At 38.8% G+C, this 26,852-nt stretch overlaps 1 protein-coding gene and 1 non-coding gene across 2 annotated transcripts in view; both read left to right on the forward strand.

The window, feature by feature from the left end:
* The window catches only part of EPB41L5 (erythrocyte membrane protein band 4.1 like 5), a 166,094-nt gene that overhangs the window by 110,347 nt on the left and 28,895 nt on the right, over window positions 1-26,852 (forward strand). Inside the window, exons 17-18 of the mRNA XM_068967362.1 lie at window positions 8,073-8,236; window positions 13,579-13,676. Coding sequence (XP_068823463.1) covers window positions 8,073-8,236; window positions 13,579-13,676 — 262 coding nt within the window. The remainder of the gene's footprint in view (window positions 1-8,072; window positions 8,237-13,578; window positions 13,677-26,852) is intronic.
* LOC138077347 (U4 spliceosomal RNA) lies at window positions 4,664-4,801 on the forward strand. The gene has a single exon (XR_011144785.1). It is a non-coding gene; the product is annotated as a U4 spliceosomal RNA (small nuclear RNA).

A 26,852-nucleotide genomic window follows, 5' to 3' on the forward strand; every position in this document is an offset into this window, starting at 1 on the left:
TGCTTTTATTTCCAGAATTCTGGGAGGTGGATCATAGAGGATCCTGCTGTGATTTATGTCTGAGAGTGTTTTGCCTATATTCTCCTCTAGGAGTTTTATAGTTTCTGGTCTTACACTTAGATCTTTAATCCATTTTGAGTTTATTTTTGTGTGCGGTGTTAGAAAGTGATCTAGTTTCATTCTTTTACAAGTGGTTGACCAGTTTTCCCAGCACCACTTGTTAAAGAGCATGGAAAACCCTAAAGACTCCACCAGAAAATTACTAGAGCTCATCAATGAATATAGTAAAGTTGCAGGATATAAAATCAACACACAGAAATCCCTTGCATTTCTATACACTAATAATGAGAAAGTAGAAAAAGAAATTAAGGAAACAATTCCATTCACCATTGCAACGAAAAGAATAAAATACTTAGGAATATATCTACTCAAAGAAACTAAAGACCTATATATAGAAAACTATAAAACACTGATGAAAGAAATCAAAGAGGACACTAATAGATGGAGAAATATACCATGGTCATGGATCGGAAGAATCAATATAGTGAAAATGAGTATACTACCCAAAGCAATTTACAAATTCAATGCAATCCCTATCAAGCTCCCAGCCATATTTTTCACAGAACTAGAACAAATAATTTCAAGATTTGTATGGAAATACAAAAAACCTCGAATTGCCAAAGCAATCTTGAGAAACAAGAATGGAACTGGAGGAATCAACTTGCCTGACTTCAGGCTCTACTACAAAGCCACAGTCATCAAAACAGTATGGTACTGGCACAAAGACAGACATATAGATCAATGGAACAAAATAGAAAGCCCAAAGATAAATCCACACACATATGGACACCTTATTTTTGACAAAGGAGGCAAGAATATACAATGGAGTAAAGACAATCTCTATCTTTTTAATTACAGCTGTTTAAGAGAGTAAATAGTGACATTTCCTTGTTTTGATTTGCATTTTCCAGAGGGCTACTGATGCCGAGCATCTTTTCATGTGCTTGTCAGCTGTTAATCAGTTGTCTTTGCAGGAATGTCTATTTGAACCTTTTGCTCATTTTTATATGTTATTTATCTTTTTTATATTAAGAGTTCTTTGTATATGTTGGGTACCAGTTCCTTATGAGATACATGATTTGCAAAATTTTTCTCTTCATCTGTGACATCTCTCTTCATTTCAATCAAGAGTGTTTTTTTGAAGCTCAAGCAAAGTCCAGCTTCCTTTTTTTTAATGGGTGGTACCTTTAGTATCATATGAGAACATTTTGCCAACCCCAAATCACAAAGATATTTTCCTCCTGTGTTTTCTTCAGATATTTATAGTTTCAGCTCTTAACATTTCAGTATGTTATCCATGTTGATTTAATTTTTGTGTAGTGTGAGGTAAGGGTCTAAATTCATGTTTTTGCATATATTTTTAGTTGTCTTGACACCAGTTGTTGAATGCCTATTCTTTTATCCATTGATTTGTCTTGGAAAAAATCAACCATAAGTATTATGAATTCCAAACTCTCAATTTCATTCTGTTGATTTACATATCTATTTAAAAAAATTTTTATTAATTTATTTTTGGCTGTGCTGGGTCTTCATTGCTGTGCAGGGTTTCACTAGTTGTGGCGAGCAGGGGCTCTTCTTTACTATGGTGCTTGGGTTTCTCATGGTGGCTTCTCTTGTGGAGCATGGGTTCTAGGGCACGTGGGCTTCAGTAGTTGAGTACATGGGCCCAGTAGTTGTGGTTCCCGGGCTCTAGACACAGGCTCAATAGTTGTGCAGGGGCTGAGTTGCTCTGTGGCATGTGGGATCTTCCCAGACAAGGGATCAACCCATGTCTCCTGTGTTGGCAGGAGGATTCTTCACCACTGAGCCACCAGGGAATCCCCTACATAGCTATTTTTGTGCCAGTACCACACTGTCTTAATTACTATGGTTTTATAGCAAGTTACAGTATGTATTCTCCAACTTTCTTCTTTTCCAGAATGCACTTGGCTGTTCTAGCTCCTGAATTTTCACATTTTTTCATCTAAAAAAAGTGTTTTTCTGTTTATTTAGATATCTTTTATTTATTATAGTTTTAAGTGTATAAGCTCTGCATGTGTGTTCAGCCACTTAAGTCATGTTCAACTTTTTCGACCTAATGGACCATAGCCTTCCAGGTTCCTCTGTCTATGGAGTTCTCCAGGCAAGAATACTGGAGTGGGTTGCCATGCTTTTCTCCAGGGAATCTTCCCGACCCAGGGATTGAACCCAAGTCTCTTGTGTTTCCTGTATTGGCACGAGGGTTCTTTACCACAAGCGCCATGTGGGAAGCCCAAGCTCTGCATATCCTTTATTAAATTTATTCCTGTTTTTATTCTTTTGATGTTGTTGTGAACAGACTTATTTTAATATCAGTTTTCTATTGTTCATTGCTAGTGTATAGGCGTAATTGAATTTTGCATGTTGATCTTGTGTCCTGCCTCCTTGCTGAACTTATTACTTTCCAGGAGCATTTTGTGGATTCCATTGACTTTTCTACATATAGGATTCTGTCATCTGCACATAAAAACCTCTTCCTTTGTATCTCTTTCTTTTTAGTTTGGGCCCTTAATTTACTCTGCTTGTTTTTCTTACTGCACCTTTTAAAACCTGTGTACTGTTGAATAGAAGTGATAAGAGTGGAATCTTTGTCTTGTTTCTGACTTATAGGGGAAATAACTTGGTCATTCATCGTTCAGTGTAATGTTGTGCTGTGCTGTGCTTAGTTGGGACCCCATAAACTGTAGCCCACCAGGCTTCTCTGTCCATGGAACTCTCCAGGCAAGAATACTGGGGTGGGTTGTCATGCCCTCGTCCAGGGGATCTTCCCAACCCAGGGATCGAACCCAGGCCTCCTGCATTGCAGGTGGATTCTTTACCATCTGAGCCACCAGGGAAGCCCCAATGTAATGTTAGCTGTTGATTTTTTGTGTGTGTATTTCCTTTTATCAGATTGAAGATAATCTCATCTATTCTTAGTTTGATCAGAGTTTTACCATTAGTGTTGTTGGATTTTGTCACACGCTTTTTCTGTATCTATTGAGATGATCATGTGGTTTGTTTCTATTAAAAAGTAATATTACATTAATTGATTTTGGAATGTTAAACCAACTTTGCATTCCTGTGAAAAGTCCCAGTTGATCATGGTGGACAGTCCTTTTTATTCCTTGCTTGATTTCTTGTTGTATGTTTGGTATTGCTCCACTGTCAAGATAATAATGGGCTCATAGAATGACTTGGAGAATGTTGCCTTTCCTCTATTTGTAAGATAGTTTGTTGATGGTTAGAATTATTTCTTCTTTTAAATATTTGGTAGAATTTTTCAGGAGGTTCTCTGGGTCTGAGCTTCTCTTTGTTTGAATATTTTTAATTACTAGTTAATTTCTATTCTTTTCTGCATCTATTCAGACTTTCTGTTTTCCTGGAATGAGCTGTGATGGTTTGTGGCTTTCGAGGAATTTTTGCATATCATCTAAGTTGTTGAATTTATTGGCATATAACTCATAATATCCCCTTATATCTTGTTAATGTTTGTAGTATCTGTAGTGGTGTCACTCTTCCCATTCCTGATATTGTATTTACATATTCTTATTTTTCTTTTTATCAGTCTAGCTACAAGTTATTAATACATAAATCAATTATTACATTGAGCTCAAAGAACTAGTTCTCAGCTTAATTCATTTTCTATATTATTTTTCCTTTTATCTTTATTATTTCCTGCCTTCCTCTTCCTTTGCATTTAATATGCTCTTTTTCTAATTTATCAAGGTATAAACTGAGGTCATTGATTTGAAAACTTTGTTCTAATGTAGATGTTTAATATTATAAATATTCCTCTGATTATTATTTTAGTGGAATCTTGCAAATATAGATGTGTTAACACTTTTGCTTTCATTAGTTTAAAATTCTTTTCTCATTTTCCTTTTCATATCTTTTTTGATCCAGTGGTTATTTAGAAGTACATTTATAGTTTCCAAATACTTGGCGATTTCTGTTTTGATTTATAATTCATGTTCCAGTCAAAGAACATACATACTTTGTATGATTTGAGTCCTTTTGAATTTATTAACTCTTGTTTTATGGCCCAGAATATGTCCTATCTTAGTGATTATTCTGTATGCCCTTGAGAAGATCATGTATTTTGATGTTTTGGGTAGAGTATTTTCTAAACGTCAGTCAGGTAAAGTTGATGGTTAATGATGTTCACGTCCACTATATCCTTGCTGATTTTCTGTTCTATCACTTATTGAAAGAAGGGTGTTGAAATCTCCAACCATAATTGATTTGCTCATTACTCTTTGCAGTTCTTTCAGTTTTGGCCCCATGCATTTTAAAATGCCACCATTAAGTAAATAAATATTTAGGATTTTTATGTTCTCTTGATTAAATGACCCCTTTATCCTTACGAAGTGATCATCTTCATTTTAAGTACTATTAGCTCTTAACTCTACTTTGATATCAGTATGTCCACTGTAGCTTTCTTTTGACTAGTGTTAGTATAGTATATCTTTTTCTGTCCTTTTATTTTTTATCTTTGTTAATTTGTTTCTTCATAGTTAAATTGTTTCATGTAGGCACCACATAACTGGGTTTTGCTTTTTAAATTTTAACTGATAGTCTCTGCATTTGAAAATTGGTATGCTTCATCTTTGCACAGTGGCAGTGTAGTCAGTGAGGTTTATATGAGGCACAGTTATTGTTAATTGAAAACTTTTCCCAGTCCTCTGCCATGATGACTTGAAATAGAGCTGACACTGGAAATTTTTTAAAAGTATCAAATTATTGACTATACTGGGTCTTAGTTGAGGCATGTTGGCTCTTTAATGGGCATGTGGCATGTTAGGTCCCTGATCAGGGGTTGAGCCCAGCTACCCTGCCTTGGGAACTCAGAGTCTTAGCCACTGGACCACTAGGGAAGTCCTGACATTGGCAATTTTTGACAGTCTCTGCAGAGATTGAGTTTTTTTTAATGGTATGTTTATACTGTTTCCTTTTAATATGATAATTGGTATGGTTGAGTCTGTCATCCTGCTGTTTGTGTTCTGTTTGTCCCATATGTTTGTTGTTTCCATCTTCTTCTTTTTTCATTAATTTTTTAAAAATTTCATTTATGTCCTTTTATTATTCCTTAGCTATAACTCTTTGGTGTTTTTTTTAACTTTAATGGTTACTTTAGCATTAATCAGTCAACTTTCAAGGACTGTTATACTGTTTCATGTGTAGTATAACAGCTTTACAGTAGCGTGCTTCTATTTCTCCTCTCCCAGCCTTTTTACTGTCATTTGTCAAACATTTTTCTTCTATGTGTGTTTTAGACCCTATGATACATTGTTCATTTTATTTCTGCCTGTATGTCTTCCTTTAATATTTTTTTAGTGCTGGTCTTTTGGTCATGAATTCCTGTTGTCTGTCTTCTTTTTTAAGATACAATTCACATTGTTTACCCATTCAGAGCCAACAATTCAGTGTTCTTAGCACTTTCATAGAATTGCACAACCTTTATTACAATTTTACTTTAGAATATTTTGCCCCTCACTAAAAAAAAGAAAACAAAAAAAAAACCACTTAGTATTCTTGCCTGGGAAATCCTATGGACAGAGGAACCTGGCAGCCTAGAGTCCATGGGGTTGCAAAAGAGTCGAACACAACTTGTTGACTAAACAACAAAAAAGAAACCCCATACCCACTACCAGTTGTTCTTCTCCACACTTACCCTTTTGGTAAGGGAGGGATCCTCTACCCTAAATACTATTAGATGGCCCAACATACAATGCCCAGCCCTGACAGCAGTTTATTAAACACATATACTCATGTCTCTAAGGAGGACGAAACCTCACAAAAATGGGGATACATCATGTCTCTCTTGGGAGCAAAGTGAACAAACATGAGCTTTTTTGGGAGGCAGGCTTTATAGGAATGTGAGAATGAGTTGACCCTTGGTTCCCACCAGGGGATATGATTGGCTTGTCTGAATAATTTCACAGGCTGGCAGAGAAATGAAACTTACTTGATTAAGAATCTGGTAGGATGCAGCTGGTACAGTTTTTTGGAATCCTTTTCACTGGGAGGGCATATTTGATGAGAGTTGGGAAACTCATGGTTGGACCTTGGGGGCCCATGAGGCTCAAGGATGTCAAGACAGCCTTCTTACGGAATCCTAATTTCAGACCTTAAATAACAGCAGTTAATCTCCATTCCTCTCTAGCTTCTGACAACCACTGATCTACTTTCTGTGTCTGTGAACTTGTTTATTCTGGACATTTCATATAAATGGCCTCATATGATATGTGGTATTTTGTGTCTGACTTTTTTCCCTTAACATTGTATTTTCAAGGGTCATAGCATGTGTCAGTACTTGACTCCTGTTCTTGCTGATTATTTTCCCATTTTGTGGCAGATCACATTTTATTTATCCATTCCTCAGTTAATGGGCATTTCCACTTTTTTGGCTATTATGAATAGTGATTCCATGAACATTTGGGTACACATCTCTGAGTGTATGTATGTTTTCACTTTTCTTTGGTGTATATATAGGTTTTCCTTTGTTTTTGAAAGCTTTTTAACTGGATATAAAGTTTGGATTGGTAGGCTTTTATTCTTTAGAAGTCTTTGAGACACTCCTCCACTGTCTGCTAATTTGCATTATTCCTGATAAGAAATCTGCTGTCCTCCTTATTTTATTCTATTGAATGTACAGTGTTTTGGCTGCTTTAAAATTTTTCTTTTCATCATTGGTTTTAAGCAGTGTGGTTGCAATGTGCTTTGGTGTAGTTTTCTTCATGTTTTTTGTGCTTAGAGTTTCCTGAAATTCCTGCATCTGTGGGTTTATAGTTTTCATCCGATTTGTAAACATCAGTCATTTTTTTTCTTCAAATACCTTTTCTTCCCTCCCCTTTTCTCCCCTTCCCCCACCACCCTGGGACTCCATCCAGTCGGTTATTCATACAGTTGGTTGCTTGAAGTTGGTCCACAAAGAAGAACTGACATTCTTTTCATTTGGGGGGGAATCCTTTTTCCCTGTGTGTTTTATTTTGGATAGTTTCTATTAAATTCAGTATCTTTTTAAAAATCTGATCTGCTGTCCACCTCACCCAATATATTTTCCATCTAAGATATTGTGGTTTGCATCTCTAGAAGCTTGGTTTGAGTCTTTTTTGTATGTTCTAATTTCTGCTTAGCTTTTTGAGCATATGAAATACAGCTATAATAAATGTTTTTCGTGTCTTTCTCTGCTAATCCTAACATGTTGATTCCTGTTGATTGATTTTTCTCTTTAGTATAGATGTCTTTTGCTGCCTGTTAGCATTTCTAATAATCTCTGACTAGATACGTGACATTTTGAAATTTACGTTGTTGGATGCTAGATCATTTTGTATTCCTTTCAGTCTTGAGATTTGTTTTAGAATGCAGTTAAATTACTTGGAAACACTTTGATCCTTTCAGCTCTTTCCTTTATGATGTGTTAAGTGGATTTGTCACAAGGCTGTCTGGATAAATCATTCTCTACTGCTGAGGCAGAATCTTTTTCATACCCTTGTTATGTGTTTTGATAGTCTGTAAAGGACACTGTGGCCCAGCCTGAGTGCCACTAATTCTTTCTGAAGCCACATGTTCCCTGGTGAGTACCCTACTGCATCTTGAGAGGAGCCTTCTGCACACCTCCAGGATTCTCTCCTGCCTGGTACCCTGGCCAGTGAACTTCAGCTGTCCTGGTCTCCCCGGACTGTCAGCCACAGGACGTCTCTGAATTACGGCATGGAGATTCTCTTAAAACAAGGACTCCTCATTGTTTTCTGAATCTCAGTTTCTGCCTTTTTGTTGTCTGATGTCTAATATCTTGAGAATTGTTTATATTCCCCTTAGGTTATTTCAGTTGGGAAGCTAAATTCAGCCCCATCTCCAATTTGGATGGAAGAGAATCTGCCTAAAGGTTTTGACAGATGAATAAACCACTTGGCATAAATGACTTTTTTTCTGACAGATTTTTATTAGTGTTTTAAATTCTTTCCATGATAAATGTCTTGGTCTAAGAATGTTTTCTGTTACCTTCACAGCTTGCCTCTGAGGATTGATTTGCTAGATAGTCCAGACTTACTGGAAACAACCGCTAATGACGTAGCTGGGGCACCTGACACCATGGACACCCCCCAAGCCCCAGGTGAAGTGAGCACAGCCACCAGGCAGGCTGGGTTAGAGGGACCTGAAGGTGAGTGCAGGAGTAAGTAAATGTTCTGTGTGAAATCAGTGACATTAGTCTGCGTCTTTTGAAATGAGCTGTTTGTCAGTCACTTCAAGAGTATTTTATGCAGCAGCAGTTGAATTTGAAATGTTAATGTAGAATAGACATTAAACATAATTTAAACATAAAACATAATTTAATGTTATGCCTTCTTGCCTTTTTGGCCTAAGGATCCATTGAAATGTTTAAGATCACATAGTTGATACCATTAAACATTTGTGTCATTTATAAGTCATTAAACATTTTTGAATTTTCAAATTTGCTTTTTGTTTCTTGAGTGAAAATTAAGAGAAAAATGTTTCCTTAGACATTATCTAGGGCACAGGATTGAACAAATATTTGGACATTCCATTAGTGTATAGGAAATATTTTGTTATTAATGAGAGCTGTTGTTGCCCAGACCCACAAAAATAAATAATCAAGAAAGAATGTTGCTCTCCTTAACTTTTTAAAAGGTTAAAAGGAAATAAGAAATTGCACATATTTCTGTCTGTTCATGAGTTTGGTTTGATATTAAAACATAACTGTCTTTAAACAAAAGCTTTCTGTTGAATTTCAGTGTAAGTGTGATCATTTAAAAGCAGCTTATGTTTACATGGCTCTTGGCAATGTTGATTTCTTTTTCTAAAGTTAAGCACCATCTTTTAAACAACTTACAGGAAATTGCCAATGAGTATGCTATTCTCTCTGAAGAGTGTAGAATACAGCAATGGGATTTAGTAATTTAGAAAGACATGATAAAAAATTTCACAGTGCTTCTGGTTCATAGAACGTGCTGAATTACTGCTGATAGTAGGCTTCCCTGGTGGCTCAGAGGTTAAAGCGTCTGCCTGCAATGCAGGAGACCTGGGTTCTATCCCTGGGTCAGGAAGATCCCCTGGAGAAGGAAATGGCAACCCACTCCAGTATTCTTGCCTGGAGAATCCCATGGATGGAGGAGCCTGGTAGGCTACAGTCCACGGGGTCACAAAGAGTTGGACATGACTGAGTGACTTTACTTTCACTTTCAGTTGGTTTAAGAAATCTGTTCTTTTGTTCCTGAAGTAACCACTACAAATGCATTGTTAAACAAATGTTCTGGCATGTTATATGTTATGTTTTTATTGACATCTACCATATTTAAATTGTTATTCTGAGTCTGAGGTCTGGGAAACATAAATTCAGTTCAGTTGCTCAGTCATGTCCTACTCTTTGCGACCCCTGAATCGCAGCACGCCAGGCCTCCCTGTCCATCACCAACTCCTAGAGTTCACTCAAACTCACGTCCATCAAGTCGATGATGCCATCCAGCCATCTCATCCTCTGTCATCCCCTTCTCCTCCTGCCCCCAATCCCTCCCAGCATCAGTCTTTTCCAGTGAGTCAACTCTTCGCATGAGGTGGCCAAAGTACTGGAGTTTCAGCTTTAGCATCATTCCTTCCAAAGAAATCCCAGGACTGATCTCCTTTAGAATGGACTGGTTGGATCTCCTTGCAGTCCAAGGGACTCTCAAGAGTCTTCTCCAACACCACAGTTCAAAAGCATCAGTTCTTCGGCACTCAGCTTTCTACACAGTCCAATTCTCACGTCCATACATGACCACAGGAAAAACCATAGCCTTGACTAGATGGACCTTTGTTGGCAAAGTAATGTCTCTGCTTTTCAATATGCTCTCTAGGTTGGTCATAACTTTCCTTCCAAGGAGTAAGCATCTTTTAATTTCATGGCTGCAATCACCATCTGCAGTGATTTTGGAGCCCCCAAAAATAAAGTCCGGCACTGTTTCCACTGTTTCCCCATCTATTTCCCATGAAGTGATGGAACCAGATGCCATGATCTTCATTTTCTGAATGTTGAGCTTTAAGCCAACGTTTTCACTCTCCACTTTCACTTTTATCAAGAGGCTTTTTAGTTCCTCTTCACTTTCTGCCATAAGGGTGGTGTCAAACATAAATTAGCTTTGATTTATTCATAATTTCAGCATGATGTTCTAATTTGATTTTTTTAAAGTGATAGTTATCGGGTTAAGAAAACATCTCTGTTACTCAGAGCACCTTGTTTTATTATACTTTGCAAATATTGTGCTTTTTTGCAAAATGACAGTTTGTGGCAACCCTACATTGTCAGATAATGGGTAGCATTTTTTAGCAATAAAGTATTTTTTAACTAAAGTATGCACATTATTTTTTTAAACATAATGCTGCTGCTACTGCTAAGGCGCTTCAGTCGTGTCTGACTCTGTGCGACCCCATAGACGTCAGCCCACCAGGCTCCCCCGTCCCTGGGATTCTCCAGGCAAGAACACTGATGCTACTGCATGTTTAATAAGTAGGCTAGAATATAGTATAAACATAACTTACATGCACCGGGAAACCAGGCAATTCACATGACTCACTTCACTGTGGTGATCCAGAGCTGAACCCACAGTATCTCCAAGGAATGCCAGTATTTCTCATGTACTTTTTTTTGCAGCAGTTGTTTTTGGTTATTTTCCAGTTTTCACAGCCTTGCTCTGGACTCTGTCTCTTGTTAGAAATAGTCACTCTTTGTCACTAGAAAGATGTGATATGTAACAGATAGAGTCCATCAGTGTTTAGATTCAGCCAGAAGCAAGACTAGCTTAATGTGAAGTATTTTCAGGATTAAAATAAAAAGTCTCTTTTATAGAATGGCAACATTGATTCTATTTTCATTTTATGTCTGTCCATTGTATGTATTAAAAGATGCTTAAATTAAAATTTTAATTAAATTAATTAATTTGGAAGAAAAGCTGTGACAAACTGAGATCGCATATTAAAAAACTGAGACATTACTTTGCTGACAAGGGTCTGTCTAGTCAAAGCTATGAATTTTCCAGTAGTCATGTATAGATGTGAGAGTTGGACTGTAAAGAAGACTGAACACCAGAAAATTGATGCTTTTGAGCTGTGGTTTTGGAGAAGACTCTTGAGAGTCCCTAGGACTGCAGGTAGATCAAATCAGTCAATCCTAAAGGAAATCAATCCTGACCATTCATTGGAAGGACTGATGCTAAAGTTGAAGCTCCAACACTTTGGCCGTCTGATGCAAAGAGTGAACTCCTTAGAAAAGACTCTGATGCTGGGAAAGATTGAAGACAGGAAGAGAAGGGGACAATAGAGGATGAGATGGTTCGATGGCAACACTGAGTCAATGAACATAAGTTTGAGCAAGCTCCGGAAGATGGTGAAGGACAGAGAAGCCTGGTGTGCTGCAGTCTGTGGGGTCACAAAGAGTTGGACATGAGTAAGCAACTGAACAACAGTTGTCTGGATTTGAAAAGTGTTTAAAATTCTTTGAGCACTGCAGTAGTGTTGTATGAACAAACAACATTTATTTAGTACACACTTTCTAGGAGATTATATTGATTTTGAGGAATTTGGTAAAACAAACTAAGGATGCTTAGAAAGGACAAGACCAAGTGAGACTTAATAGCTTCAAATATTCAGAAGCCTTTTATATCAGGGAATTTATGTCACCTTCTTAGTGAATCTTGAATCAGCAGTTTGAAAATATAGCAAAGCCAAACTGAAATGAGTTTAGGGAAGAATCTTTTAAACTGTTCTTGCCATATATCAGAAATAGATATCTTACAGTGAGTGGGCCCCCCATTACAGAAACTGTTCAAGCAGCACTTAAATACTGTTGGAAGTTATGACAGAAGAAATTCTTGAATCATGTAGGGGTTTCATTAGTAAGACTTATCCAGTTGAGACTCAATACATTTGCTCAGTGTCAGTCAATGAAGCTAGAGCATTTTGATATTAAGAATTAAGGTCTTATACCAAGATACGAATCTTGGTGTCCAATTTATTCTGTATTTTCTTTCGGTGATGATGTCAAAACCCTGATTGACTTAGGTAAATAGTTAATAAATAGTAATTTTAAAAAGAAAAGCATTTATCCTACAGTCTCAGGATATTTCTCAGCCAAACAGAAATAGCAGAATAAGCTTTATTTTAACCAGTTCTCCCTCACCAGCACAAGCCAGCAGTATTAATTTAATAGCATAAGCTAAAATGTTGTGGTCCCAGCATCATCATGTTAAAATTTAGTGTCAAATCATTTGAAGCATAAGAAAAACAAGAGGTGGCAATTAAGTAAGAAAATGAATATGGAAGATTTTGAGATTAATGTTGAATTAGTGATTTTCAGTTTTGATTGTACATTAAAATCACCTAGAGGGTTTTAAAAACTACAAGTGCCACTCAGAGCTGGTGCACCGGGGCAACCCTGAGGGATGGGATGGGGAGGGAAGTGGATGGGGGGTTCAGGGTGGGGGACACATGTACACCCATGGCTGATTCATGTCAATGTATGGGAAAAAACACTACAGTATTGTAAAATAATTAGCCTTCAATTAAAATAAATTAATTTAAAAAATAATAAAAACTACTAGTGCCATAAAACTACCTTCAGAAATCTGATATTGTTATTCTAGGGTCAGCTCTGGGAATCAGTATATCTTAAAAGTTACCAATCTGATTCTAATGTGTAGCCAAGGGACAGATTTACAGAGTTAATTGATGAACACTTTAGAAGATCTCTCTGACTGAGAGGAAATGACTTCATAGTTTTCCTTCCTTTCTTCTCCTTGATTGCTTAGAAATTATTAAGCATTCAGTAGCTTTTTCGGTTATGTGGACAATGTAGAAATTCAGATTTCTACCAAATTGATTCCTGCACAATAAGAACAACTAACAGTTGTTAGTTGAAATAGAATTCATTGTATTTAATGTATCATCTTTTCAGTGGTTGGAGGATTTTACTTGTATTGTACAGCCTGGTTGCAGGTAGTGAAGATAAGGTGCTGTCCTGCATCACACCTGACTGATGTCACCAGTATGTGATAGGTTGAGTCAGTGAGTTAATAAGTGTGTGTTCTTCATCAGTTTAGTTTTAGGCCCCATACAGTCAGGAAACAAGGAGAAGAAACGGCTAGGTGCTAAGGTTTGCAGGAGGAGCTTGTGTTGTGCTTAGGAAGGAAGGGTGGTATCACAGGTGCTCTGTGCCTTTTCTTTGAATCTCTTAGCTGGTGAGCTTTCTTAACCCCTTGTGCCATGGGGAGGGTCTACATCGAGTGGCATTTTTGGAGCAGAGCAGATACAGGAAATGTTCCTGTTTAGGTTAACTCTTATTTAAATCAATGGTGAGTTTCCTGGTTATAGAAGGAATGTCTAGTCCAAGGTAATCTGGATTATTACCTTTTATTGATGGTAACTGGTATTGAGGGGAGGCAGTGAAGAAAGCCTGAGTCTGTACACTTACAAGCTGTAACAGCATGGCAGACTAAGTGGCTATTTTCCTTTTTTTTTTCCCTCCAGCATTCATAGATTCCTCAGAGAAGCTCAAACACCTTGAAATGGAAAGCAGTCCTGTGCCAGCTCCTCACCCCAACGTGAATGTTAATATTAACAACCAGGTATTCAGCGATCTCCTTCACATGCCTGTCATACAGCCCCAGACTTGCCAGAAATGTTTTCCATCCAAAGCTAATACTTTTTCTTTTCTTTCACTGGGAAATCTATCTGTGCTGAACTCTTAAAACTTGTTATATAATTTTAAAAGGTGAAATTCGTGGATATTTAGGAGGAATCTTGGACAGCAACGTTAAGAATTATAAGGTCATCTCATGTTTTTCCTTTAGATTCAGCCCATCCCTTCTCTAATTACGTTCAGTGAGTCTTGATTTAGTTGAAAAAATTAATTGAAAGACTTTTAAATTGTAAACAGATTTGTTTGGAAGGGAACTGCTCTGTAATAACCGAGGATGAGACGCTAAAGCATCATCCCTCATACCCTTCACCATCCTGTCCTCTTGGAGTCTTTAGGCATGTGGTGGGGTGACATACCAGTTAAACCAGTTAAACCTCAATTAACTATTTGACTGTAATTAAATTTTTTTATTATTTCTACATTAAATAACTTATAGCAGTAACTAAAGTGGGAATAGGATAAAAATAATTGTCCCCAATAATGGAAGAGTGAATTTTAGGTAATAATCTGGAGACAGCCTTTTATTTTTTACCTATATCTAGGCAATAGATAACAAAGACCTGCTGAATGAATTTTGTTTTGGCTTGATTTTAAAGAGGAAAAAGGAACATCTGACTTGCAGTTCTCTTTCATCCTTGGGTAACTAGCTGGACTTCTTCAGAGACCAGTATGGAACACAGAGTGACTTTCTTCTTTCCTTCATAGTCATTGTTATAACTGTCCTTTAGAATATGTCTTTTTTTTTTTTTTCATCCTATTACATTTTTCATTGAAATGTCTTTGAGAAGCTGATTGAATTTCAGAAAGCCTTTCCATTTTTGACCCCTCAGTAATTCTCAATTATATGGTCTTTTTCCTTCACATTGTCAGTTTTTCTACTGTCTTTGTAAGGTAGGGGAATGCAGGGTCAAAGTCAGAGGGTTAACTGAAAGCTGTCAATGAAAGCTTAGGTGGTTGGCAGTTTGACAGAAATTTAGTGGAGGCCTGGAGTGATCCTGAAGAAGATTGAAGCTCAGTAAATCCTGACAGGGAGTTGAGGGGTAGTTGTTGCGCAGGAAATTCATTGAGCGGCTGCTTGTTTTTTTGGCAACATTCACTGCATATTTACCAGAGGATCTATTAGATTAGTAATGAAACCTTGGAAAAATGAGTGCAAGTGTGGGTTCAAGACAGGAAAGGGAATATGAGAGAGGGTTAGGTGAAGGATGGTGTGCCATGAAGAAGTATTTGGGGCTCACATAGCTAGGAAGATAATAGCTAATATTTGGTGAGGGCTTACTCTATGCCAGGCAGAAATAATGAGAAAGAGTTCAGTGCTGTACTGACAAATAAGAGATGTCAGACTACCCTACCTCAGCTCTTCAACTAGTGCTGTGTACAAGTTTGTCAACTGAAAAAAAAAAAAAGCACAACCTAAAAGTTGAGAGTTATATGTTATTTGACAGACTTTCTTAGGACTTCAAGCTTGGGAGACATTATCTCAAATAACCCTGAGAGACTGCTTCAAAGAGGGGAGGATGAGCCCGGATTCATAGGAGTTTTTGCAACAAAGACCTGGTCATAATCATAAAAAGATTAGTGTTAATAAAAGAAAACCAGCTATCTCACATTAAGGAATTTAGTACTTTTCTGTGTATTGATGTTCAGTCTCTTAAGTCATGTCTGACTCTTTGCCACCCCATGAATTGCAGCACACCAGTCTTCCTTGTTCTTTGGTGTCTCCTGGAGTTTACTCAAACTCACGTCCATTGAGTTGGTGATGCCATCCAACCATCTCATCCTCTGTTGCCCCCTTCTCCTCTTGCCCTCAGGATCTTCTTTAGTGACTCAGCTCTTCGCTTCAAGTGGCCAAAGTATTGGAGCTTCATCTTCATCATCAGTCCTTCCAATAGTATTCAGGGTTGATTTCCTTTAGGATTAACTGGTTTAATCTCCTTGCAGTCTAAGGGACTATCAAGAGTCTTCTCCATCACTCAATTTTAAAGCATCAATTCTTCAGCACTCGGCCTTCTTTAGGGTCCAACTCTTAGATCCATACATGACTACTGTAAAAACCATAGCTTTGACTGTACACACCTTTGTTGGCAAAGTGATGTCTCTACTTTTCAATGTGCTGTCTAGGCTTGTCATAGCTTTTCTTCTAGGGAACAAGTATCTTTTAATTTTGTGGCTGCAGTTAACATCCATAGTGATTTTGGAGCCCAAGAAAATAAAATCTGTCACTGTTTACAGTTTTCCCCATCTATTTGGCATGGAGTGATAGGACTGGATGCCATGATCTTTGTTTTTTCAATGTTGAGTTTTAAGCCAGGTTTTTCACTCTCCTCTTTCACTTTTATCAAGAGGCTCTTTAGTTTCTCTTTGCTTTCTGCCATTAGAATGGTATCATCTGCATATCTAAGGTTGTTGATATGATCCCAGCAATCTTGATTCCAGCCTGTGAGTCATACAGCCCAGCATTTTGCATGATGTACTCTGCATATAAGTTAAATAAGTGGGGTGACTATACACAGCCTTGACGTACTCCTTTCCCAATTTTGAACCAATACGTTGACCCTATAGACTGTAGCCTGCCAGGCTCCTCTGTCCATGGAATTTTCAAGGCAAGAATATTGGAGTGGGTTACATTCCCTTCTCCAGGGGAATCTTCCCAACCCAGGGATCAAACCTGGATCTCCTGCATTGCAGGTCAGGGAAGCCCTTGGTTTACTGTGTATAGGAAGATGGGAGAGTCTGGGCTCATTGCAGTCATTCCTTGATACGCACTTCAGCTGTCTGGGGCTAGCATCGTGAGTTTCCTCAGAAGCACCATCACGGTGGCTGCAGAGGCTGACTACTACGTGGCCTTCACAGTGGGCTGGTTGGTTGTCTCCGTCCTGAGTTCCTTCAGGGCTCCCTGTCCAGGGGCTGAAATGTACTGGCTTGATGGCTGCAGCATCCTTTGTTTACCCACACAGCAGCAATCTCAAGTTGATTCATGTGTTTTCTTATATCTGATGGTGCTGGATCTTAGTCGCAGCACATGGGATCTTTTAGTTACAGCTTGTGGGATCTTTTGCCCTGACCAGGGATTGAACCAGGGCCCTCTGTATTGTGAGTAAGGAGTCTTAGCCCCTGGACCAGCATGGAAGTTCCCTTGATTCATGTTTTATTTATGTGATGCACTTTTAATCCACTCTGATTTCTCTCCCTCTGCCACTAACTATTAATGTTTGCTTAAGGAATGCAAATTAATCTTAATATCAGCTTTACTAAGTATAGTAATTTTAGGATGAAAAGCCTATTGTAAATAAAATATATTCTAAAGCAAAGTGTCAGATGTTGGATGTTTAGCTCTAAAAATTGGGTAACTGAGAATCTCTTAGGCTAATGAATTTTCAGATAGCAACAACTGGAAAGTACAGTGTGAAAGGCAAAATCAGGATCTATGAATACTTTGAAAGGCTGGAATGACGGATTGGACTTAAGACTATATATCATGACAAGCCTGACACAAATGTAGGGGTTAGGATCAGGAGGTAGAATGTGATAGGTATGTGTAAAAAAAAGTTTGAGAATTTTGTAAACATGAAGTGTAACTGCTGAAACATCTCCGTTGTATTAACTGAAAGGGCTTAAAAGGGGAGCTCCAATCATAGTATTAAAAAGGAAGAGAGATAAACATGATTTCAGAAAACTAAAGCGGTTTGAGAAGAGAAGGAGTACAGTTAAGAATCTTGAAGCACGGTTGTAATGAGGCTCAGCAGTCTCAGGAAAGAATACTTCAGCTATCTGCGGAGCTATGATATAACAGGAAGTAAAGTATTGATAACTGGTGTTTTAACAGTCTTGGAGAAGAGCTAAGGTCAGTGAGTGATGAAATTAGGCAGATTTCACCTCAGTGTAAGAAAACACATCCTAACACACCTGGGAATCGAACAGATGGCTAAGAATGCAGCAGATTCCCTAAGGTGGGAAGTTCCTCAGGCTAAGGCTAACGTCAGCCTTTGGATATTTTGGAGGTTGGATGTACTTGGAGGTTGGGGCATTCTTGTCGCCTTGGGACACCCTGAATCTTGGGTTCATTGTTGGAATTCTTCCCCTTTCTGGGTGCCTCCTGGTATGGGAAATGTGTTCACAGTGTCTGCCTGATATGTGTCTTTGGAGTCCGTTAGGGCTTATGCTGTGTCAAGACTTGAAGACTTTTGAGTTACCTTCCTCCTCTTAATTACTTGAGACAATTCCAGAATTTTCTTTGTCTTCAAATTTGAAGAATATTTTTTTTCTTGGTCCTTGATCAGAAAATTTTTAAAATGCTTAAAGTAACAAAATATAAGCTGCATTTGTTAGTGAGGATGGGGATATGATTAAGGCATGACCTTTCACAGCTAGTGTAAAGGTTTTTAGTGTAAAGGTTTAAAAGGAAGGCGTGATGACTGTGTTCTTTTGACCACTCATTAAAGGTCAGTAAATGTTTAAGTCATAGTAGGCGTACAGTCTCTGTCATTGTACTCAACTGTGCCACCATGGCATCATGTGGGCCTGGGCGTGGCCACGTTCCAGTAGAGTTTACTTACTAAAACAGATGGCGAGCCAGGTGTGACCTGTAGGTTGTCTTTCTCTTTTTGTTGGGAATGTAATACTACAGCAGATTGCTGCCACACGTGACTTGGAATAATCTTTGTCACTTTTAATCTTTTGATTTTTTTGTACCCAAACCTTAAGAAGGTATAACCAAAAAGTATATCAGAAATAAAAATCTGCACTCTGAAGAAAACAAAGGACAAAGATGCATTTATTACCTGGATTTTGACCCACGAACCTTAGAACTCAAGACTGTGAACATAGTAAGTTCTGAGTTGCTGACAAATTTAAGCGGTTTTTATGGGATAAGGAATTATTTGTTGTTGTCGGCTGATTAGTTGCCTGGTGGTCTTCTTTCTTATTTGAATCAAAGTAGCTGAGTCAGGGGAACAAGGAAGCATAGAGCTGCCATGAACAGACTTGCATGGGGGCTTGGCTGGTGTCCTGTGCCAACCTTTGGGAAGGGTTGTACATCCCCATGAGGTTAAGTGTCCTCTGTGTGCCTACATTGGCTGTCTTCATTCTGTTCCTGAAATAAGTGACTCCAAGTGTTTCACTTTGGTTCTATAAGTAGTTAACTTTCTTTCCCTCCACCCTCAATTTGGACACACAAGTATGCAGTTGGTCTGACCTCCCTTTGGGAAATTGCGTCAGTCTTCAGATGTTAGCCGTACAAAGGCCACACTTATCCAGGGATCAGTGATCTATTGCATATTATGTAAGGTAAGTAGAAATGATACTTTTACAAACACAAAGGCTAATACTCTCTAACAGTAATTGCTGTAGGGGAAAATAATTTTTCCCTCTACTTCTCTGAGTTGTTGGCTGAGACTTCTGTAACAAAAGACAGATTAACAAGAGAAAAACAGAAGTTTACTGTTATGTGTACCTCATGTACAGATGGGAGATACCAGGGGAGAATGAATAACTCTCAGGCTTAGAATTCCAGTTAAATTCCATCTTCAGCTAAAGTCAAATGAAAGAAAAGTCTAGGGGAGGGTTCAAGGAAAAGCAGGGTAAACAGAAGTAAGGCTTCTTACGCAGCTTTGAGTCCTTGCTATTCAATGATAAGAGTTTGAGTTGTTTGCAGGGATGAATGTTAGTCTTTCCTAGTATAAAGAAAGGAGGGACTCTCTGTAAATTTCTGTCCTGCCTTTAGATAGATAGGAGAAGGACAAAGCTTTTCTTATATCTGCTGCTTCTCATTTGTCTTCAGCTCAAAATAACATGCCACAAGGTGGCATATTTGGGGATGGCACATTCTGCTACCCTCACTGCCATAACTTTTTCAGCTGGAACAACAGTTGCTTGCTAAGTCACTTTAGTTGTGTCCGACTCTTTACGAACCTATGGACTGTAGCCCACCAGGCTTCTCTGTTCATGGCATTCTCCAGATAAGAATACTGGAGTGGGTTGCCATGCCCTCCTTCAGGGGATCTTATTGACCCAGGGATCGAGCCCACGTCTCTTGTGTCCCCTGCATCGGCAGGCAGGTTCTTTACCACTAGTGCCAACTGGGAAGCCTGAAACAGTAATTACTAATATTATACTAATATTGGTGCAAGTGATTTAAAAAATAATTTTTAAGTCTGGAAATCAGGCTATTTAACTGCTGGTAAAGTGGTTAAAACCTTTGTGTATATTTAGTAAAAATTCAAGGTAAATTGTATTTATTCTTCTAAAGCAGGATTCTTGCAGATCACGGATCTACCCAAGAATAATTATAAGAGGTGTCTTAAACCCTATGCAATTGAACATGTATTGTTTTTTCTTTTGTTTATTTTGGCTGCAGTGGGTCTGAGTTGCAGTGAGTGAGGGGCTTCTTTCTGGTTTCAGAGCACAAGCTCTAAAGTGCTTTTGTTCAGTAGTTGTGGTGCATGGGCTTAGTTGCTCTGTGGCATGTGGAATCTAGTTCCCTGAGCAGGGATCGAACCCACATCTTCTGTATTGGACAAGGTGGATTCTTAATCACTGGACCACCAAGGAAGCTCCTATTCTTGCTTTAATTCAGTTACATATTTTTCAGGAAAGTGGGTCCAAATTTTATTAAATTCTCAAAAAGAGTAAACCACACCAACCTTAAAATAACTCTTTGCATCTTCCCAAAGTTAGAGCTAAAAAGAACTTCACTTTACTTAAAAGGCTTATATAATTTTTTAAAATCAAATAATTTCAATTTTTCTGAGGCATTTAAAGAAGGAGCTCTCAGAAATAAGATCTGTGTTTAAAAAAAAAGTACCATTGTTCTTTTGAGTTTTACTACTTACACCAGTTCTTTGCCTTATGTGTTTGACTGTATAAACGGCCTACCTATGTTTTCTAGCCAAGATTGTTTCAAGAGTGGTTTTGAGTCTGGATCTTAATGGCATTCTGGTTCAGAACTTGAAACCAAATCCCCCTAAAACTGACTTCCCCTGCTGAGTTTGTGATTAATCTATCTAAAAATTGATTCCCTTCCTAATTTTACCCCCTTTCCCCTCAGAATTGAGAAGCATCAAAGAAAAGGGAGAATTGGACCCCAAACAGGACCCTGTGGGGCCATCCCAGGTACAAAAAGCCTCTCCACATCCCTGTTTCCTGTTTGTAGGAAAAAGGCGGTAATCTCCTGGGCCTTCCCCATGTTCCAAAGAGCAGAGTCTAGCAGTTAATGTTTAGGACAAGAGCGTCACAGGACTCCTGTTTCGTTCTGAAGGGATGTGGATAACTATCTGTGCCTATCTTTGAGTTGTTCTGCAAAAACTAAGACCGCCCCACCCAGGTGGGGGATGATGACCACAGGCAGGTAGTCCCCAGACTGGTTGGAGCCAGGAGATTGAGGTTCTCAAGACATCACCCTATTACCTCATCACCAACCAATCAGAGGGCTTCCCCAGTGGCTCAGACTCCGCCTGCAATGTGGGACACCTGGGTTCGATCCCTGGGTTGGGAAAATCCCCTGGAGGAGAGCATGGCAACCCACATCAGTGTTCTTGTCTAGAGAATCCCACAGACAGAGGAAACTGTTGGGCTACCATCTGTAGGGTTGCAAACAGTTGGACATGACTGAGCAACTAAGTACAACCAATCAGAAGAACGTCCACAGGCTGATCACACTTCCTGGACCCTGTCCCCTCACACCATCTTTAAAGACCTTTGCCAGAAAGCCATTAGGGAGTTCTGATCTCTTGTATGTGAGCTGCATGTTCTCCTTTCTTGGTGCCCTACAGATAAACCCCTAGTTTTCTGCAAACTCCTGCTGTCGGTTTGGCTTTCTGTGCTGCAGGCACATGAGCCCTGGCTCGTTAACAAACTGAAGTAGACTTTGGATCCACTTTAACCTGACATTAGCTCCTAACTAAGCTAATTCTGACAGTGAGGACTGCTCTGTAGGAGAGTTTGAGCATCTAGTCTTGTTAGAACAGGTCTAAGTTGGGGTGTTTAGGAATCAGGGTGTGTTTTAAATTATTTTGGTCTTCTCTTTGCACATTTTGGCCATTCAAGGCAGATATATCAACAGCATAGTAACTGGATATTGTTGGATTTGCATCCTGTAATAAAACTATATGAAAATATTTTATAGCTATTACAGTGAATTTGTATTTCTGTAATCTTTTTCTTTTATATACATGGAAGGTAATTGTACAAAGTACAGATTTTATTTATGTTTATTTCTGGGGTTTTTTGGTCATGCTGTGCAGCTTGCAGGATCTTAGTTCCCCAGTCAAAGACTGAATCTGAGCCCTGGCTGAAAGTGCTGAGTGCTAACCACTGGACTGCCAGGAAATTCCCCACAAAATGTAGATTTTAAAAAGCAAGTAATTATAAAACTTCCATTATCCCAGTCCTAAGAGATAACTATACTTAACGTTTTAAAGATACATACTTCCAGCCATTGATATGTGATAAATATTTTTTAAATTAAAAATGCAATAATATTGTTCTATAGCTGCTGCTGCTGCTATTAAGTTGCTTCAGTCATGTCCGACTCTGTGCGACCCCATAGACAGCAGCCCACCAGGCTCCCCCGTCCCTGGGATTCTCCAGGCAAGAACACTGGAGTGAGTTGCCATTTCCTTCTCCAGTGCATGAAAGTGAAAAGTGAAAGTGAAGTCGCTCAGTCGTGTCCGACTCTTAGCAACCCCATGGACTGCAGCCCACCAGGCTCCTCCCTCCATAGGATTTTCCAGGCAAGAGTACTGGAGTGGGGTGCCATTGCCTTCTCTGGTTCTATAGCTAATCAATTGTAATCTCTTTATTTCAATAACACATGATCATTAATAGTTAAATGGCATGCATAGGTCAACGTTGTGTTTACTCAGTCTCCTATTAGACATTTCACTAATTTTCACTGTCATAATCAGTGTTGTGATAAACAGTCTTATAAATAAATATCCTGCATTATCTTTGATTATTTTCCTAGGAAGTAGAGTGTTAGGTTCAGGAATTCCCTGGTGGTCCAGTGGTTAGTATTCAGTTCTTTCACTGCTGTGGGCCCGTGTTCAATCCCTGATCTGGGAGCTAAGATCCTGCAAAAACCACTCGGCATGACAGAAGTGTTAAGTCAAATTTCAGAAATAATTTTAAGGCCTTTGGTACTTTTGCAAAATTGCCTTCAGAAAGATGGTAACAATCACAGGTACTTTTGTGATGTGTGCATTGAATCCTTGATTTTTAATATAGGCAGGAAGAGAAATATCTGCCTAGGTCTGTGGCAGGTTGCTTTGAGATGCTGTGATATGCAGATATAAATGTTGAGCAAATAATAGAAAGTCTACAATGTAGTTCTCTCTGAAAAGAAAATGTCAGTGCATTTGAACTAGCCATTCTTGTTGTTCAGTCGCTCAGTCATATCCAACTCTGCAACCCCATGGACTGCAGCATGCCAGGCTTTCCTGTCCTTCACCATCTCCCAGAGCTTGCTCAGACTCATGTCCATTGAGTCAGTGATGCCATCCAGCCATCTCATCTTTTGTCCTCTGTGGGCTTCCCCTGGTGTCTCAGACAGTAAAGAATCCACCTAGAATGTGTGACACCTGGGTTTGATATCTGGGATGGGAAGATCCCTTGGAGGAGGAAGGGAGGAATCCTCTTGGACAGAAGATCCTGGCAGTATACAGTCCATAGGGTCACAAAGAGTCAGACACAACTGAGTGATTGAACTAGCTATGCTATGCTATTTTTCCTGCCTTCATCAGTCAGTTCAGTTTCTCAGTCGTGTCCGGTTGCGACCTCATGGACTGCAGCATGCCAGTCTTCCCTGTCTACCACCAACTCGCAGAGCTTGCTCAAACTCCTGTCCATTGCATAGGTGATGCCATCCAACCGTCTCATCCTCTGTCATCCCCTTCTCCTCCCACCTTCAATCTTTCTCAGCATCAGGGTCTTTTCTAATGAGTCAGTTCTTGTCATCAGGTGACCAAAGTATTGGCGCTTCAGCTTCAGCATCAGTCCTTCCAGTGAATATTCAGGACTGATTTCCTTTAAGATTGACTGGTTGGATCTCCTTGCAGTCTGAGGGACTCTGAGGAGTCTTCTCCAACACCACAGTTCAAAAGCATCAATTCTTCGGCGCTCAGCTTTCTTTATGGTCCAACTCTCATATCCATACATGACTACTAGAAAAACCATAGTTTGAGTATACAGAACTTTGTCAGTAAAGTAATGTCTCTGTTTTTAATATGCCATCTATGTTGGTCATGGCTTTTCTTCCAAGGAACAAGTGTCTTTTAGTTTCATGACTGTAGTCACCGTCTGCAATGATTTTGGAGCTTAAGAAAATAAAGTCTTTCACTGTTTCCATTGTTTCACCATCTATTTGCTGAGAAGTGATGCCATGATCTTAGTTTTCTGAATGTTGAATTTTAAGCCAGCTTTTTCACTCTCCTCTTTGACTTGCATCAAGAAGCCCTTTAGTTCCTCTTCTCTGTCTGCCATAAGGGTGGTGTCATCTGCATATCTAAGGTTATTGATATTTCTCCCAGCAATCTTGATTCCAGCTTGTGAGTCATACAGCCCGGCATTTCACAGAATATACTCTGCATGTAAGTTAAATAAGCAGGGTGACAATATACAGCCTTCTTGTACTTGTTGCCCAATTTGGAAACAGTCTGTTGTTTCATGTCTGGTTCTAACTGCTGCTTCTTGACCTGCATACAGATTTCTTAGGAGACAGGTTAAGTGGTCTTGTATTCCCATCTCTTTAACAGTTTTCCACTGTTTGTTGTGATCTACACAGTCAAAGGCTTTAGCATAGTCAGTGAAGCAGAATGTTTCACGTTCCAGATTTTTTTTCTGGAATTCTCTTGCTATTTCTGTGATCCAGTGGATGTTGGCAATTTGATCTCTGGTTCCTCTTCCTTTTCTAAATCCAGCTTGAAATCTGAAAGTTCTTGGTTCACCTACTATTGAAACTTAACTTGGAAAATTTTGAGCATTGCTTTGCTAGCATGTGAGATGAGTGCAATTGTGCAATAGTTTGAACATTCTTTGGCATTGCCTTTCTTTGGAATTGGAATGAAACCTGACCCTTTCCAGTCCTGTGACCACTGCTGAGTTTTTAAAATTTGCTGGCATGTTGGGTGCAACACTTTCACAGCATCATCTTTTAGGATTTGAAATAGATCAGCTGAAATTCCATCACCTCCACTAGTTTTGTTTTTACTGATGCTTCCTAAGGTCCAGTTGACTTTGCACTCCAGGATGTCTGACTCTAGGTGAATGATCACACCGTCATGGTTATCTGGGTCATTAAGATCTTTTTTGTATAGTTCTGTGTATTCTTGTCCCCTCTTCTTAATATCTTCTGCTTCTGTCATGTCCATGGTGTTTCTGTCCTTTATCTTGCCCATCTTTTCATGAAATGTTCCCTTGGTATCTCTAATTTTCTTGAAGAGATCTCTAGTCTTTCCCATTGTATTGTTTTCCTGTGTTTTTTCCATTGATCACTGAGGAAGGCTTTCTTATCTCTCCTTGCTATTCTTTTGAATTCTACATTCAGATAGATATATATTTCCTTTTCTCTTTTGCCTTTTGCTTCTCTTCTTTTCTCAGCTATTTTTAGGTCTCCTGAGACAATTATTTTGCCTTTTTGCATTTCTTCTTCTTGGGGATGGTTTTGATCACCGCCTCCTGTACCATGTTACAAACCTCTGTCCATAGTTCTTCAAGCACTCTGTCAGATACAGTCCCTTGCATCTGTTTGTCACTTCCACTGTGTCATCATAAAGGATTTAAGTTTAGTGGTTTTCCCTGCTTTCTTCAATAAGTCTGAATTTTGCAATAAGGAGTTCATGATTTGAGCCACAGTTGGCTCCCGGTCTTATTTTTTGCTGACTGTATAGCGCTTCTCCATCTATGGCTGCAAAGAATATAATCAATCTGATTTCAGTATTGACCATCTGGTGATATCCATTTGTAGAGTCGTCTTTTGTGTTGTTGGAAGAGGGCATTTGCTATGACCAGTGCATTCTCTTGGCAAAACTCTGTTAGCCTTTGCCCTGCTTCATTTTGTACTCCACGGCCAAACTTGCCTGTTAGTCCAGGTATCTCTTGACTTCCTACTTTGGCATTTCATTCCCCTGTGATGAAAAGGACATCTTTTTTTGGTGTTAGTTGTAGAAGGTCTTCCAGGTCTACATAGAACCTATCAACTTCAGCTTTTTTGGCATTAGTGGTTGGGACATAGACTTGGATTACTGTGATACTGAATGGTTTGCTTTGGAAACGAATAGATATCATTCTGTCATTTTTGAAATTGCACCCAAGTACTACATTTCGGACTCTTGTTGACTGTAAGGGCTACTCCATTTCTTCTAAGGGATTCTTGCCCACAGTAGTAGATATAATGGTCATCTGAATTAAATTCACCCATTCCGGTCCATTTTAGTTCACTGATTCCTAAAATGTCAATGTTCACTCTTGCCATCTCCTGTTTGACCACTTCCAATAAACTTTAATGTATGGACCTAACATTCCTGGCCTCTTATTGAGGTATAATTGACAAAATTTAAATGCATTTTAAATGTGCCATTTGATAAATTGATAGAAGTATACATTGTGAAATGATTCCTACAGTCAGATTGACGGTTAACACATCCTCACCTCACTTTAGTTAGTTTCCTTTTTGTTTATTTTTTTGGTGAGAACACTTGAGATCTACTTTAAGAGTCCACATTTAAGTAATACCATGAAGTATTTGTTATTCTCTATCTGACTTAGTTCACTTAGCATAATTCCTTCTAGCTTTGTCTGTGTTGTTAAAAATGGCAGGATTTCCTTCTTTTTAAAGGTGGAACACTATTTCAATGTGTATGTATATTTATGTGTGTGTGCCTGTGCCTTTTACATCTTCTGTATCCTTTCATTTGTTGATGGACATTTAGGTTATTTCCATGTCTTGGCTGCTGTGCATAATGCTGCAGTGAACATGGGGGTGCAGACACCTATTTGGGATCGGGAATTTATTTCCTTTGGATGCGTACCCAAAAGTAGCATTGCTGGGTCATATATGACTGAAAAAAGATATAGGGTCTTCTTTCAATCACTGGGAACCATTCTGTAG

This window comes from Capricornis sumatraensis, chromosome 3 (genome assembly GCF_032405125.1).
Source record: "Capricornis sumatraensis isolate serow.1 chromosome 3, serow.2, whole genome shotgun sequence".
NCBI lineage: Eukaryota > Metazoa > Chordata > Mammalia > Artiodactyla > Bovidae > Capricornis > Capricornis sumatraensis.